Source organism: Bombus vancouverensis, chromosome 13 (genome assembly GCF_051014615.1).
Source record: "Bombus vancouverensis nearcticus chromosome 13, iyBomVanc1_principal, whole genome shotgun sequence".
Lineage (NCBI taxonomy): Eukaryota > Metazoa > Arthropoda > Insecta > Hymenoptera > Apidae > Bombus > Bombus vancouverensis.
Genome location: NC_134923.1, coordinates 7,801,427 through 7,818,529, shown reverse-complemented (window position 1 = coordinate 7,818,529; position 17,103 = coordinate 7,801,427). Strand labels below are relative to the sequence as shown.

The 17,103-nt window shown below is 37.7% G+C and overlaps 1 protein-coding gene across 8 annotated transcripts in view; it reads left to right on the top strand.

Annotated features, from left to right (window-relative positions):
• The window catches only part of LOC117164423 (venom dipeptidyl peptidase 4), a 304,125-nt gene that overhangs the window by 277,397 nt on the left and 9,625 nt on the right, over window positions 1–17,103 (top strand). For all 8 annotated transcript variants that reach the window (XM_033347471.2, XM_033347462.2, XM_076623954.1 and 5 more), the window contains 2 exons: window positions 2,806–2,993; window positions 5,516–5,710. In XM_033347471.2, coding sequence (XP_033203362.1) covers window positions 2,806–2,993; window positions 5,516–5,710 — 383 coding nt within the window. The remainder of the gene's footprint in view (window positions 1–2,805; window positions 2,994–5,515; window positions 5,711–17,103) is intronic.

Below are 17,103 nucleotides of genomic sequence, written 5' to 3'. Positions count from 1 at the left end.
ATACTCAGAATGGTAATTTATATTTAGTAATCTTATTCTATTTATCTTGATGGTCCCTCGTAGAGTTATTTTTCAATTAATAAAAAGTTTTTTATATTCGATGGAAACGTGCCAGTAACTATCCCTTTCGATTTTATGCCAAAGATATTTCCAGATTTTAAAGTATCGAAAGTCTTTGTGTTTGTTAAAACGAGAACAATATTGAAACATAAAAATCGAAGAGCTGCATAAAGGCGAGGAATTCAAAATGAGGAATTCAAATTTTAAATATTACAAGTTCTTACGTCCAAAGACGTCGGAGAAGCGCGAAAGCAACGAAACAGACGCAAATCGTGATCTCCTGTGTCGAATTTATCCCGCGATGTCCCATCGAGATTCGAATATCAAAGGCAAGAAAATGAGAGTGATTCTATCAACTAATACACCAAGGTGTTGGTCTGTTCGGGCGATTTATAAATTTTGAATCAATCGCGTGGAAACTCCGAAGAAGCGAGTCGGTAAGTCTATGAGCCGACTGGAAGATTAAACGAGCAGAATAATACATTAAATTCGGCGATGGTTCTCGCCTGACGTAAAGCGTATGTACGTGCTCGACGTTGATGCATGATGGCTTAAAAGTTGGGTCATCTGTTCATAAGATCGCAGGGCAAAGCCTTCGATTTTAAGTCGCCGCGATAAGGGTTGAACTTTGTTTTTCACATGAAATTTGTCTTCTATCCTTTTAGCATGATATTTCTTCATTTGGAGGAAATATATGTAAAACGTCCAAATAATATTCATTATAGTAATACGTGGAATAATTCTCTATCCCAAATTTCATTTTTCTAATTATCTTAATAAAAATATGAATTCGCATAAACATTCGTAATTTATAAAAACGGAAAAAATGGAGAGTGTCAAGTCTGAGCATTTTTCAAAAAACCAAGATATATTTTTCAATATACATATAATGCCACCACGTTTAATTCCCCCATAAATGTTATATCAAAATAGGACGTGTTATTCCTCGTTCGATCCTACGTAATTTTCAACTGTTTCTTGCGATTTTGCGCAAAAGGTACGTCGTACGTACACCTCAATTTCTAGTAAAACCACCGTAAAATTTAGAAAATTTTTGTTCGGATTCGTACGACATAGCCAGTGATAAAAAGACAATCGCAAGAGCGTACGATCAAACGTTACGTTGAAAATTCTTTAGAACTGACATTGCTCGTTGTTCCCGTGGACCTTTATATTCCAAATTGAAATTGATTTGCCTCTTATTACGTTTTAATTTTATAATGAGATTCTTGTTAAAAGAAAATCCAATTAACAGATTAATCTACAAAGTGTGGTCTCGTATCGTTAAATCTCGAAAATTCACAGAACGTGAACGTACGAAACCACGAATAAGAGATAACATAAACTCTGCTGCTGTTTAGTATTCTTTCTTCTATTTCCACTGTCTCGCGAGATATATGTTCCTCGTTGAAATAATTCCTCGAGGGTTCGTAAAACGAAGAAGAGAAGGCTTAAAGAGAGAAAATTGGCGAAGCTGGCGGTGGAAAGCTAGTGGACTAACTACTTAGTAGATTCTATCAAGGACAGTAGATGGTAAATCGAAGCAGTATGTGTGTGTAAGAATCGACGTGTAGGCGAAAAGTTCAGGGAATAGGAATCGCCGTGGAAAATCCTCTGGCGGCAGAAGGTGGCGCCGTGTAGTAAAATAAGGGTAAATTAAGGGTCCAAGTTCGAAGAGGTCCTCTGAGAGGATGGCGAGACGCCTTTCGGTATCGATTGAAACTTAGACGCCACTGTTTTTCTACCAACCGTTCCCACCCGCTATTTGGATAAATATTGAACGACCGTGAACCGAGGATCTTCGATAGCTTCTAATACATAGAGCACTGAGCAAAAATCTTGGGCCATCTACCAAATGGTAATACTTTAGCTTTAGAGACGAGTAAAAAAATAAAACGAAAGCGAGGAGACAGAAAAATATTATTTGGCTAAAGATAATTATCACGTTTCGGCAGCAACGATTCTTATGCAAATGCCGTTGAATAATTTTTTGCCAGAGCTCACTCTGTTACAATTTTACTATTCAGGTTATTCAAAAAACTTTCTTTCTTCTCTTAACATGGTTTCAATGAGTCTACGCGTATTTTATAATTAGTATGACACTCTATTGAAATATTCCTATAAGAATTTATGTATTCGTGATATCAACAAAAATTATTACAAGCAAGATTTTTAGTTTCTTTGGTATTTGAACGTATTCGGAAAGAATATCCAGGATACATTCTTGGTACACGTTTTGCTAACAAAGATCTTAGAATGAAATAACGAAATAATCCTAAGAAAATTGCATATTGTCCTCGCCTACGGAAAGGGAGGATCAACAAGATATTAATATAATATTAAATCTATTTTGTACGCTAGTGCTTCGTAGTTTCCCCGCGTTCTCTTCATAATAAGCGTAATGAACTCTAAACATACATTTTCATCTCATGTACATCAAAATTCCCCAGTTTTAAACATGCATTTAAATTCAACTAGTGTAAAATTTAATATCAAAGAAATTCCTGAAACTAACGGGTGATACCATTTATGATATTTTAAACATAATAAATGTATTTGTACTGATAACAAAATTCTATGAAATACGGTAAACGTAATTACGAAAAACGTAAAACTACATAAAATACCACCTATAACACTAATATAATAAAAATGAAACTTAATCCACCTTGGAAAATTGACTTTCTCTACTTTATCTCTATGGGAACGATGTTTGTCACATTTCCATGCAATTCGCTCTTTCAGGATTCTTCGAAGTTGCTGGCATGGGAGGAGAACGAGGCGGTTTCCGAGATTATCGCGGAGAAATCGCAACCGGTGGTGCGCCGTTACAAGGTGCCGGTTCCCGGAGGATTTGAGGCCCGTGTCAGACTACTGATTCCACCAAATGCTGATTTGTCGGGCGTCACCAAATATCCCATGCTGATTTTCGTGTGAGTAATCTCATTTCTGCACACGGATAGACAGACACAGGGTAACCGGGTTCGTAAGACTAAAACCACGAATAAAATCAAGGAGTCCTAAAGGAAGGTAGTTAAGAAGTTACTATTTGAGTCATGCTACAAAAGGTTAAGAAAATATTACGACGCTTTTAGCACTTTTGGTACTTTCTAGCGGTCAAAATAAATGGAAATTGGTTTGTGTTTAATTTAGAGACGCTCGCCATAGGAGACTCCTACACCCATATCGTCTGTATTATGTAAAAGATTTTAAAGTTTCATTAGTACTGTAACGAGATACAACTGTTATAATTATATTGGTTATATTTAAAAACAATCTAAAAATGTATGTATTAGAAGCTACGAGGTATTTATTGCAAACATACATATTCAATAAAAAATCTATATTAGAAGAGAATAGACATTTTAAACATATAACAAGTGTTAAATTAATAATGATAATGGGTAATTAATTTTGGCGATCTCTACGAAATATATACTTGCGTTAAATATCTTGTAATTTCTACGAATACCCTTAGGTTGGTTTCAAACTTTACCAATATAATCTCGATAGTCGAGTCTCATAATAGTGTTAATGAAATTTCTAAACGTCTCGTATAACACGCACAATATATTCATAACGGTGTCTGCAAGTATTCGAATTTCATTATTCTATGGAAAGTTCGTAATTGAATATTAAGATGTTAAAGCTTGAGTGACTGAAATAACCCTTCCTTACTATATATCTCTCTTCCCTTTCGTTCTGCTTTCTTTTTTTTTCTGTGTAAAAATAGAGAAAACGTTTAAAATCGAGCTTGATTTCCCTGGATGTTCCGTTCGCGCAGTTGTTCCTTTTTTTCCGCGTATGCAAATGCTGGAGGCCGCCATGAATACGCTTTAATGTCTTCGAAGCGGATCGGAATTATTCGTGCCGAATGGAGAAAAAGAAAGAAAGGCGCGCGGAAAATACTCGGGTGGCGCGTTGGCCGCGTCACTAGCAGCGTGTCATTTATCAAAAATTTTTTGCCGCCATCTGCCCTATCAGTAGGTGTCGTGAAACGTTCGGGAATATCGTCGTGAAATTCATTCGACTCCGTGTAAACGCGCCTTCTGAATTTTGATGAATCCGCTCTGAGATTTAATTAGCGAGTCGAATATGAAAATCGAGGTCTCGCGTAAAACCGCCGCGTATTCTTTCCGTATGTCCCACTGATGAGTCGCATAAATCGATTAAACGAACCTTGTTCCCCTCGATTTTTCTTTGGTTCATAAGCACGCAATAATATCTTTGCCGTTAAGAAACGCAAAATGCATAAAAAGTAGACGTAAAATTACAATATCTACAAATATTCAAAAATACAATATCCACTGCAATATAATTTTTATTTCGAGTTATATTAATCGGGAGAGAATAGCAGAGTTAAATCCGAGATTTTTCTTGGTCGAACGTTTGCCGAGATATACGAGAGAAACGACGAAAAGAAAGAAAGAAAAACGAATAAAGTTGCGACGAATTGTTGGACAGGTTAATTGATAAATTTGATCGAGGCCGAACTCGGCCAGACGTTAATTCGAGTTTCGAAAATTGGATTGTACGACGAAACTCGTTGCAAACGAATTAGACTGTGTATAAATAGAAACGCACGACTCGATTGAATGATTGAATTAAAGTGAATAATTGAATTAGATTTTCTTCGTCTATTCGGCTGAAATTGTTTGATAATTGTCTGACATTCGTGTGTGCGTGTTGCTATTGGAAATAGAAAATTTACAGTCTCCAGCAACCAAACGTCATAAATTCGATTATCCAACTCTGATTAAATTAAAGATAAAAAGGGAAAGGGCAAAAGCGAAACTACATAATTTCATTCGATCGTATTTTGACAAATATTATCCGCGCGATGTTATACGCTCGTAAATTCAATCAAAAGATCAAATGAAATTTATTGGAGATACCGAACCTCATTACATCGATATATTATATTATAGCAATTCATAATGGCGTTACACGATGTGACAATTTATTCATTTCTTATAAATACCACAGTATATCATTTAATTATCAATTAGTTAAATTGTTGATGCATATAATTTATATTTCTCATACTACTACTTCAGAATCTTTTCCATATTAATGGCAATATCATCTCTTCGATAATGTTTCGGGCTGATCAAAATTGCGTTATACTACTTCCTATAAGCTTTCTTCGCGAATAAAACGTCATTAGCTTCGATAGTATTTAACTTACATTTACGTAACGTGTTCGACGTTACAACTTTTCACAAATTTCCTCGAAAGTTACAAATATTTTTATTATTTTTTAAAACGGATGAACTTCGCAAAGCAAACTCATCGCGATAATTTGTATTGCAAATATCGTCGACTGTTCTACCAATTCTGAAACAAACTATACACCTCAGCCTGATCTGATCCAATCTCTTCGCAATGCTATAACCCCAGGAGCAATAATCATCCACCGGAGTATTTGAATTTATCAGGAATTTTCTTGCGACAGATACGGAGGTCCAGATTCGTATCAAGTCACGGAGAAGTTCAATGTCGATTGGGGCACGTACCTTGTAACGAACAAGAGTATCATCTATGCAACGATCGACGGCCGTGGTTCCGGTCTAATGGACAACGGCATGCTGTTCGCTGGATATCGAAACTTGGGAACCGTCGAGATCGCTGATCAAATCAACGTAACCAGGTGAGCACTGTCTAGATTCCTTCCATAAAAGAAGAAGCCTGGTTACTTTGCATGCTACACCGCCTGATACGGTCGAGTTTATTTCGCTCTTTCGTAAGGCATCTCAAGTGCTGATAGAATTGTAATTTCAACTCGAGGACCGAACCTAATTCGAGCCGATCTCCTCAACAGGAAGTTTCGATCCTATAACGCGATTGTAATTCTGTTCTAACGAGAGTATCCTAAATCGATTTACTATAAATTCGTCGTCTCTGTATCTAAAAAGAATGTTTATTAAAAGTTTAGTAAAAGTTACGAAGAACCAAGGCTATTCGCGAAACGCGGGAGACTTTTTTACTCTGGCCATGGTTGCTCGTGATCGGTTTTAGGCACCGTGTATATAAAGGGCTGGGATTAATCGGGTTGGCCGTTAGAAAAACCGTGTTTGCATCTTAAACGGGATAGTGCTTTAAATTTTAAATATGCCGGGTGTAATTTGCTTTTTTCATCAGGGAATATTGGCGGTGTCAGTGATTCGTGGTGGATGTGATGGTGAAAAATGCAAATGGATTTTAATGTCGTAGTTTCATCGTGTGCCGTTCGCAGCGGCTTTGATCGCGACGCCCCTAATTTCGTTGTTCTACGATCCATTCCCTGTCACGCTCGCACCCTCCCATTTTCTCTATTTACATGTAAAATGTCCCCGGGTGCAATTTATCGAGTACCGCTTCCGGTCGCTTTAAATGCAAAAAGACGCACTGCCCTTGTTATTCTATGCATTTTTAATGCTCGTACGTCAACAAAAGGGAGGCCGATTTATATTTCTGCGGGCTGGTTGGTTTTTTATGATTTCGAACGACTCTGCGAACCGATATTGCGGCCGACATCGAGATAAGTCAATTTATGACGTGCCCCCACCCTTCTCTGGCTCGTTTTCTTTTTTCCTTTCACTTTTCTCTCTCTCTCTCTCTCTCTCTCTCTCTCTCTCTCTCTCTGTCGATCGGTTGATTTATTCGATTGATAGAATGCGAATTTAACAGGTGCTGTACAAATTTAACGCCGTTTTATCAAACCAGCCAACCGCTGCGCGAATGTTACACTGCAGTCAGCTCTGTAAATCGAAGTCCTCGAAAGTATCGTCAGCGACGTAGCATGAATTATCCTATTTAAAAAATGATCCAAGTTACTCTACTTTTTGACGTTCTAAAGGGCCAGGATTTTGAAAATGAGTTGAAAGAAAAATTTGTTAGGTATCATTTCATATAAATTGTGCAACGACGTGTAAAATTCTTGGTCTAATTAATAAATAAATGTATCTCATAAGAGAGGCAAATTAAGCGATAAGTTAATATAATCAAAAAGTTGAAATTTAGGTAGAAAATTACTCTACCTATTAAATATTGTGCATTATTATATATTTCATATATTTTTGCATATTACGTGCATTTTGAGTATTTTTATATCTCTGAAGTTCTTTTAAATTCATAAATATCCGTAACCTAGTCATCTTTTAGAAATAATTAAAGCGAAAACGAGTGGAGAATCCATTGTATTATTCTCGGTTAGTATAAAATGAATATTTATCGTAAATCCATTATCCGAGTCTTCTGTTATTTCATTAAATTTCCTATAAATGCGCAAGCAGTTTCGACTCGCAGTTTCAAGATAACCATCATAAATAAGCTAGAAGTTCTATTTGCACAGTACTGTATATTTATCTCCAAAGTTCTTCAAACTCGAAATTCGGAATGAATTAATTTCGAGTCGAACTGTACTAACACTGGTCGCTCGAAACTACAATAAAAACGAGCGAGATGGACAAAATTACACGTGAATTCGTGGGACAGTGATCACCAGCCGGCAGAGAGGGTTAGAATGGGGCGAAAAAGTTGCCAAGCATCGTCGCGGCGCGGAACTGAAACCGCGACGCGTGCAAAATTAACGACGCAGAAACGACAGCCTCGTTTTTCGTCTCGCCCCCGTTCCCCACATTCTCCAGCCTCGAAATTCAAATACTCCTATTTTTCTTTTGCGTCGCGCAACACATCCACGAGCTGCTGGCTACCATAGAACGAAGAAACGCGAAAAAGACGCGATTTTTCGAACAGCGCGAACAACAGAGTAAATGGTTGTGGGTTTCTTAGAATTCCCGGTGCAGCTAGCTAGCGAATCTAATTATAGGGGAACCGTTCCGTCGTCGTGCCAGACGCTGACTTATCGCCAGCCGACGCGGTAATCCGCTAATCCACCTAACAAACTAGCGCCACGACGAAACCTTACTACTCCAACGAATTCGAGTCGCCGCGATGAGTCTCCTTTCTTTCGTGATCAATTTGGAATTAGTTTGGCACAGTCTATAGGTCTGTGGATTGTTGCTGGAATGAAAATTTATTTTTATTATAAATATTTATAGAGAAGTGATTAATTAATACTGAAATAACTAAAGTGACTAAATTATAATTTTCAATCCTTATCCTTAATATTAGAGTCTTTTATTTCTGGGCATCGCTTTCATTTCAACCAAGAAGAAACCTTGTACGATTGGAACGAGAATTCGACAATTCTCGTGTTTTCCTCACACTTGAGAGATTTTCTACGGATCGAAAGATACAATCCGATGGAACACTGTCGCAAGAAACGCGACAGAGTTGAAGAGGTTGCCTAAACTTCGAAGAATACATCTTTCAACAACCAGCCAATGTTCTCTTCTCCCTGATATCTCCAAAATTAAATCATGTACCCTAAACGATCTTCGTTTTCTCGATCCCATTAATCACCAAATGTATACCCCCCCCCCAAGGAGCTTCCTCTAAAATTCGAGCAGAAGAAAACAAGAAATCGATCAGGGGTAGTAAAATCGATAGAAGCGACAGTTTATCGGTCAATTGCACGAGGAGGCGCTTATCTTCCGGCAGTTATTGATTCCGGTTCGGTTATCTTGAGGGAGGATCGCCGTCGAAACGGCGGACGGATGCACGCGGAGAACCGTGAGGTATATTTCGTGGGATGGTATTCAGCGTTCTATGGTCGAGCAGCGCTTCTGTTGGCCAACTTAGAAGCTGGTATCCACGTTGCAATGTTTTGCTGGCGCGTTCAGCCAGTAAAAAGCGAGTCGTGAAATTGGAAGCCAGCCAAGCGATTGCGGAATCGGCTAGCTCTCTTTAACCTTTGGCCTATTGCACGGGGTGTTGTCGAGCCTGCGTCCCTGTCACCATCCTCCAACCCTCTTTATTTCATTCTTTGTCCCTCTCGTTCCTCGATTCTTCCTTCTTTCGCGCCTAATTTTTTACCTCTCTTTCTTCTTGTCCTTCTTTTTTGCCCTTTTTATTTTCTTTCATTTTTCATTCGTTATTTTCTATTCCCCTTGCTCACTGTCTTTTTTTTCCAAGCATAACTCCACACCCACATCGTTCGCTTTTTTATCGACGTTTCTCTTCCCTCAGTGTCGCCCCTCTTTCAGTTTTGCTTCTTCCCTCCCTTTTCCTTTTTTCGTCTCTTTTTTCTTTCCTGCTCCTTCGGCCGATTCGCGATCCCTATCAATCTCTCTCTGTCTGTCGTTTGTTCTAGCGATGGGAATGACATCCTCACGATGGATTCCGACAGGAAATGGTTGATAGAATCGATAAATAAAAGAGCTTCTTCGGAGGGGTTATCTTCGATGAGACGAGAAAGTAGGGAGATTTGTTGTTACTAGATGGCGGATATTTATGGGGATTCGTATTTTTAGGGGCATTATTTATATAATGGAACGTTGGTAGAGAGTTGTTTGACGTATTCAATATTAAATTAGGTGTTCTAGTGCGAACAGGGATAATTAATTAAGGCACTTACATAGGTTGAAAATTAACTAGTTTAGAAAATTCGAAAAACTCTAATTTTGTAGAATTTATCGTGCGAAAAAGAAGAATACTGGATTGGCTTTGAGAGCCGTAGTGACTTGGTTCAGTTGCTGAAACACCGTGTATATTCCAGAATATATTCTAGATTATTATCAACGTAGCAGCAAAAGACTAATACAAAGATCATCAGTACTTGTATACATACAACCAATTTGAAATTTTCTCTTCACCACTGTAATATTTTTATCGACGAAACAAATCTCTGCTTGAAAATTCTAATTTTGTCTTCGTGAAAATAGGAATTTGCATAAACATCTCTAGTCTGATTATTACATTTTCTGTAGAATATCAAATATTTCTCTGGCTACGTCTCCTGTTTTCATTATATTTTATTTCATATATATATACTCTATTCATCATAAAATATTTTTGCACCATAGTATTCCGTATAATATTTTTTTGAATGAACCAAATTTCTTCTATTTCCCGAATTACGTAGCTTCATAAAAATAGGAATTTCCAGAAACATTCACGGTCTAATTATCACGTTCATTATAAAATACCCAATATACCACCAACTATGTCGTCTCTTGTTTTCGTTACATTCTTGTAATTACGGAAAAATTCTAGCTAATCCCTAAAAAGGTACAATTAAATAATTCCTAAAAAATGTTACACGTTTATCCGCGAAGAAATGGGTCGAATAGAATTTCCAGAAGAACCACCAAATTAGTTTCATCAGTATCTAACCTGTGTCGTGGTTTCACGCGCCCCTATTCTTCCACCCTTGTCAGCTACTCTGGAACTCGTTTTCCCAGTGGTTTTTTCCCGGCCTTTGTTCCGTCATCGAACCAACGATGTTGCTGTTCCTGGTACGCTTGATCGGTGAATAACCGACCCTGTGATCGAGAGATAAATTCTTTTTTCCATCGGGGCTCCGAGATCCATTTAGGCGCGGATCGAAGGGGATGAATATTACGTTTACATCGGGGAACGATGAATTCGACACGATGTCTCTACATGAATAGCAGCGGGGTTTCGTTCCAGCTTTCGTTTTAGAAATGGAGCTTGTTATCTGCTTCTCGCGATGAACTCGAATAGGAATTTTATATAACTAAACTGTTGCGCTTATCTAACAATGTTTAATGCTTGAAACTTTGCGCGAACTTACACGCGAAAATATCCGAGGAACGAGCGCCTTTTCTCGCAGTAACTTTTTCATACTTTCGTTAGAAGATAATGAAGTTGTTAAAAAATATCTGGCAATACAGAAACTAGTGTTCCAAGCGAGTACGACGGGGTTTAATTTTCCGCTTTTTTTGTCGCTAATGTTGGTAATGACTATCAATGGAAACTGACTCGTTGAAGGTAATTGTGGAAAATTGGAAGATTGTAAAATTGATTTTCGATGAAAAACTCGTTACGACGAATAATTATTGCCAAAGTTCTAGCGAACAATCGAGGGACGGGGCAAAAGATCTTCGAAAAAATCTATCCGCCCTTAATTACGAATCGGTATAAAATGGATCGTGGCTCGTTAGAAATATTAGGTTGTCCGAAAAGTTTCTTTCGTTTTATGAGGAAATAATAGACGCACAACGTTTTTTGTTTTATATTATTTTGTCGAATCATATACGATCTATTTTCTTCTGTTGAGATAAACACCGCGACATTTCACAGACTTGGTTTCACGTTTGTATGAAGATGTACTGTTGTAAAAAACACGTTTGCGAAAGGAAAACACTTTTCGGACAGCCTAATATTATTACGTAAATGAGAAACGAATCACCATCGTTTGCACGAGCTCTGATTATCTTCGGCTGTAGCATGTCCAGTTAGATGCATAAAACAATAATGCGAGAAGTCGCAGGCGTAGAAATCTCGCGAAGTCGGAATATTTAACGAGAACTGCGAGGAGAGACGAAGAACAGAAAACGAAACGAGATCGAGGTACAGAGAATTAAATAAGATAAAGAGCGAGTAAGAAATGACGCAGGGGAAAAAAGCGCGGGAAAGGAATACAAAGTGTGAAACAAGTGTGAAACACAGGTAAAGAGAGAGAGAGAGAGAAAGCTACAATATAAGAATAGGGAGGAAGAAAATGGACGAGACAATTAACTGAGAGTGACACGTTAATAACGAGAACGAATTGAAATGTATTATTGTTACATTTAAATACAGTATCAGCTGCAAGGATTTTCTGGTGCGGATGTATTATCTCTCTCGCCTGTCTTCCCTCCCTTTGATCTCTGTGCGTCTTCAACATCTACCAGACCGGCGTCGAAGTTAATTACACACAGTGCCACAAAGTGGCACGAACCGAAGTGGTGTCGGAAACAGTTGAGTACACAAGCTACGTCGAATACGATTATTCGCGACAATAAAAGATAGTCTCTTGATTGTTCCGTTTCACTTCATAATGACAAATATGATGTTTGAATAATCAGCAGAAGAATAAGCAAAGGGTAGTGAGAGTTTCGCTCGTGTCCCTTTCGCTGTCTCGATATAAATCATCGAGTTGTTCGAGTTGTTTTTGATTAATTTTATCTTTTTATTTTAAATCAATTTTTAATTTGATTAATTTTTAAATTAATTTTATTTTCGATAGAATTTTTCTTGCAAAGCTTTCATATAAAGTACGCAGATTTCTAAGCAAAAATACGGTGCATATTAGCAGTGTATACTTGTGCAGTGAATTCTTATTTTCAGAAACTTCTTCTCTCAACGATACGACACAGTTATTCTTTAATTGAAAACTTTTAGCTGCCACGAAACGTATTTTCTAACGAGACAAGAAGATCAAAGACTATCCACCTTGACTAATGTCTACCTCGACAAAGGCAAAGATCGCCGCGATTGCCAGAAATGGACAAAATTTGAGAACAATAAGAATCGTACACGAAAGTGTTTAAGAGAGATCAGATTGAGACCACGTTGCGACAAGTGATCTTCCAAATTTCTTATTCCACGATGCTTTTATTAGCTCGGATACGTTTCTCGACAGCAAACGAGATGGCTGATCGCTGAATAAGGATGGAGCGAAAATCGACGATATCGTAAGCGACTAGAAGGAAAGGAGGAATGGGCGTTGAATACGAAAGAAAGACAAGATTGCCGCTAGTTGGAAAAAAGAATATTTTTGCGGCGGATCAATTCAGCCGAGGCACCAGCCTTTGGTTGGTTGTTCCGTTAAAATGCGGGATCACAATGCCAGCGGCGGATAGGGGTGAAATATTTCAGCGCGATGCTCGAGGAGATGGAGAGGACGCGTTCGTCGGAAAAAACGACGGCTCGATTATTTTCGAGAGCCTCGGATTTCAATTTACCATGTTCACCCTCTGCTCTCTCTTTCTCGTGTATTTTCTCTTTTATTCGATCCGATGTGTGTCAATTTGCGTACGTCGAAGTAGCTCTTAATTGAAAAAGGAAAGAGGAAGGGAAGGAAATAAAATACAGGAACGAGTGGAAAAACAAGCCGACAGAGAAGAGTGGAGGAAAAAAACCGAAAAAAGAATGGCGGCGTGAAAAAATAGGGGGCGCGAGAACAAACTTAACCCTTGTCACCCGATGTTTGCGATCGACTCTGCCATCCACCGCGATTGCTTTCCTGACCTTGACTAGTATTTAGCACGAGAACCTTCCCTTTCTTTTTTTTGGAGGAAGATAAGAGAAAGATAACAGATACGAAAAATGTTATTAACAGATGAAGATTTTCGAATGTGAAAACTTAGTTATACATTATACTTCGTGATTTAAAGAAGTCGTTGACCCGGAAATTGTGTAGTGAGAGAATATAATATGATACACTTTATGAAACATTACGTACTATGATCAACTTTCCGAAACATTCTGCGTGTGTAACATATTTCGAATATAATATGAAATCTGTCTTCTCGTATTTGCATGTAATTTACAGTCATGTTTCGTTCCAAAATTGAAATTCAATATAGGTTTCTTTCCACGTATAAACCGCGCGATAAAAGATACAAATCCGAAATAGAAACGTACGGTAAAGTACGCTATAGTACGGTAAAAAAATGCTAAAAATTAACAGAACTACGTATTAAGGTGTAACAAACATTGTTTGACAAGAATAGACAAACAAAGATATACAACGAATGAGCGAATTAATTTTCAAGTGAATAGATTTTCACGTACGATTTTTAGTAATGCTTTATCGACTTTTCGAGCAATTATTTTTTATATTTATATTACTTGCTTACAGACTGGTTGTATCATCGAATAATCGTCAAAAAATCATCTTACAATTTTGTCTATTGAGTGGCGAACTGTTCATCGTCGCAAGGTTAGAGAAGCAGATAATCGAAGGGGTTGAAAGTGCTCGAAAGTTTGGAAACTTCGTTGATTTCCTGAAATTACCGTGGCAGAGATTTTCGTGTTAGTCGAGGGTCACCGTGCCAGATTCGTACGCGAACCTAATTCCCCTATGAGTTGAATCAGGTATTCAAAGGTGGAATCTCGTAGATCCTAATTAAAGAAAAACCATTCCGCGAATCGAAGAAACCAAACCTCCTCGATTCATTCGTCAGAGTTGGAATAGAGGTTCCGATACGTCAATCGGCCTCAGGCACGAAAGCAGCCGAGCTTTCGAAACTTTGATTAAACTCCAGACCACGCTAGGCACTTTAAACTAACGATTCTCTTCGATCATGCCTGCTAAGTGACGAGAAATAGTAATTCACGAACTCTCCGCAATTTTATCCTACGTGAAGATTATTTTCAGATGTGACATTGAGACAATAAGGGAAATTGGTCCATGTGGTCTGATTAATTTTGAGAAACGAGATTATTCGCCTATGGTTTTTTCTTTCCTCATTTTCTCGTTCATTTTTCTTCGAGATTAGAATTGTTGAAGTAATCAGAATGACCAATTCGTAATTTTTCATGGAAGCTTTATGCATTTGCAAGGATGCGTTTTGCAGAATCTGAATGATTTTTTGTAAAAATATTTATCGCGAAATATTTGAAATTTTTGTAGAAATATCTTGTAAAATATATTCTATAATAATATAATATAATAATCTTTTGATAGAAATTTTGCTACGATATTAAACATCCGTCTGTCCATTAAAACGAAAGCACAGGAAAGAATGGCAACATCTTATTCGAATTTTTTTGTCGGAAATTTTACGTTTTAGTCGTGCAATATTAAACGCGCTCAAACAACTACGGGTCCATTTGACTCTTAGCACGACACAGAAGCGAATAAGATCGATCGAGAGTGGCGAGGCAAAGTGGAGCGTGGCCTTATTCGCGAGTGACTCGTTAAAGATCTTAGACAACGCGCATCGTCCGAAAAAAAAGTGAAATTCTATAGGTGAGAAAATCGATGCTCGATGCTGAAAGCTTAGATGCTGAAAGGAAAACGAAACACGGGAGGAAAAAACCGGGGAAACATTGGTAACTGTAGAAATAGAGTTTAACGGAGGTTGACTGGCCGATTTACGAGGTAAATAAATTTCGTGAAAAAAGAAATCCATCCAAGCAAGAGTCTCTGCTATTTCTATGGGTATCCGTGTGTCCACAGTTCCCTATGGACCCATTATTATTATCGAACACGCGAAACGCCACGAGACAATGGCCGTGGTGGAGATTCGAAGAAACCGGCTCCCTTTTATCCCTTCCGACCGGAAATCGCGTATTTTCTCTGGCAGTGAGGATGTCGAATGCGTCTTCCAGTTGACCAAGCGGAAATTTACAGCAATACTAACCATCCTTTGGTTTCGTTCAAAGTTCGATACGGCTCGCAACTCCTTTTGTCGTATTTCCATCATTTTTCTTGTCATTGTCAATTGCGAGGAAAAGTTGAAAATGATACGAGAATCATAGCGTTACGTCACTTTTATATTTTTGTCGCAATCTTCGCTCGACTCTTGTTGTTATATGTATTTCCTTGCTTTATTACGGAGTTGTAACATAATATTCGTTCATTTTCTTCGTTCCGTGGCGTAACGTCATTTCTCTGGCGCTTTATCAATTCCACGTACACAAATGTTACGTATCATTTTAAAAGCTACATTCCAGCCAGTCATTTCGATAAAAGTTCGTTACGAAGCGCCCAATATCTTTTTAATGAAATTTTAAACACGTTGTTATATATAAAAGGAAGGAAATTTTCGATATATTTCGGTTTTATCGAGAAGGGAAAAATACGTGGGAAAATTATGGTATAATAAATATCGGGTAACGATATAAATTCTTCAACGTTCGCAATTCTCTGTGTTTTACAACCGGTGTAATCATATTTCAGTCTCGGTAAAAGTCAACATTAATTTCGTCAAAAGGTATTTACAGTGCTAGGCCATAAATATTAGGACATCTCGTGATATCATTTACAGTTAGCATAAATTGAATGCTTTTCGTTGTTTTTATTTTCTAGTTATTTTATTATAGATTGTATTATTTTATTTTATTATAAATCTGTTATTGTACGCGCATCATATTCCAATAGACGTAACCAACACAATATAAAAATACAAAATAAATATAAAAATGTTTTTAACGATGTTTTCCATGTATATCCTAATATTTATAATCGGTAGTGCTTTCGTTCTAGATAACTACAAAAAGAAAAAAAGACAAATAAATTCAAATCCATCGTTTCGAGCATATCCGCGAAAGGATTAAATCAACCCCATTCTCATATTCTGTGTCACAATTCAAAACGCTAAGACGGTACAAAGGAGGGGACGGAAGCTTTTCTCGGACATGTAACAAAGCAGACAGGACATCCAAACTCTGCTAGTTGGCAAGTAGAATGTCCTGTCGCCAATCAGACGCGGGTCTCGCGTTTAAAGTAGCCTTGACACCATCGCATGGCCCCAGGGTACGACGTCGTGCAGAAATCACAGAGATACACGTGGACAGGATGTCTCGGTCCGGTTCCCAAAGGACTATGACCCCAGCGTGCAGGACCTTAAACTCCTACCGCACCCTGGACCTCTTCTCCCTCCGCACTGCGTCACTCCGACTACAACTGGATCTGGGTTAGCTGGTAAAATCAAAGTCCACTGTATGCGATTTCTATATTCCCAAAATAGAAGTTTTCCGAGACGAATCTCTGTATCCCAATTCTTTCTTTGGAAACTGTCCAAACGTATACTTTTCTGCTATATATAAAATGATGCAAAAGTGATTCCGATACTGGCATTGTTTGCGAAACAATTTTTCGGTGTAGTACAAATAGAAACGTTAGATCGATATTTTTTATAAAATTTTATTTATAGAGAGCGTCGCTTTTTGCTTTATTTATTTATTTATTTTTTTTTAATGTAACTGTATATTCCAAACGTATATTTCTGCTATATACAGAGTGATGCAAGAGTGACGCGACTCTAAAAATTCTAGTACGAATCAATATTTCTTATATGATTTTATTTATAAAGAGTGTCACTTTTTACTTTATCTAGTTTTTTCTAGAATGCACTTGTCCGAACGTATATTTCTGCTACGTACAGAGTGGTGAAAAAATGACACGATGCTATAAACATTGGATACTTTGAGGAACAATGGGGAACAGTCCTTGGTAAAAAATGTGTATTACGTTGATATTAA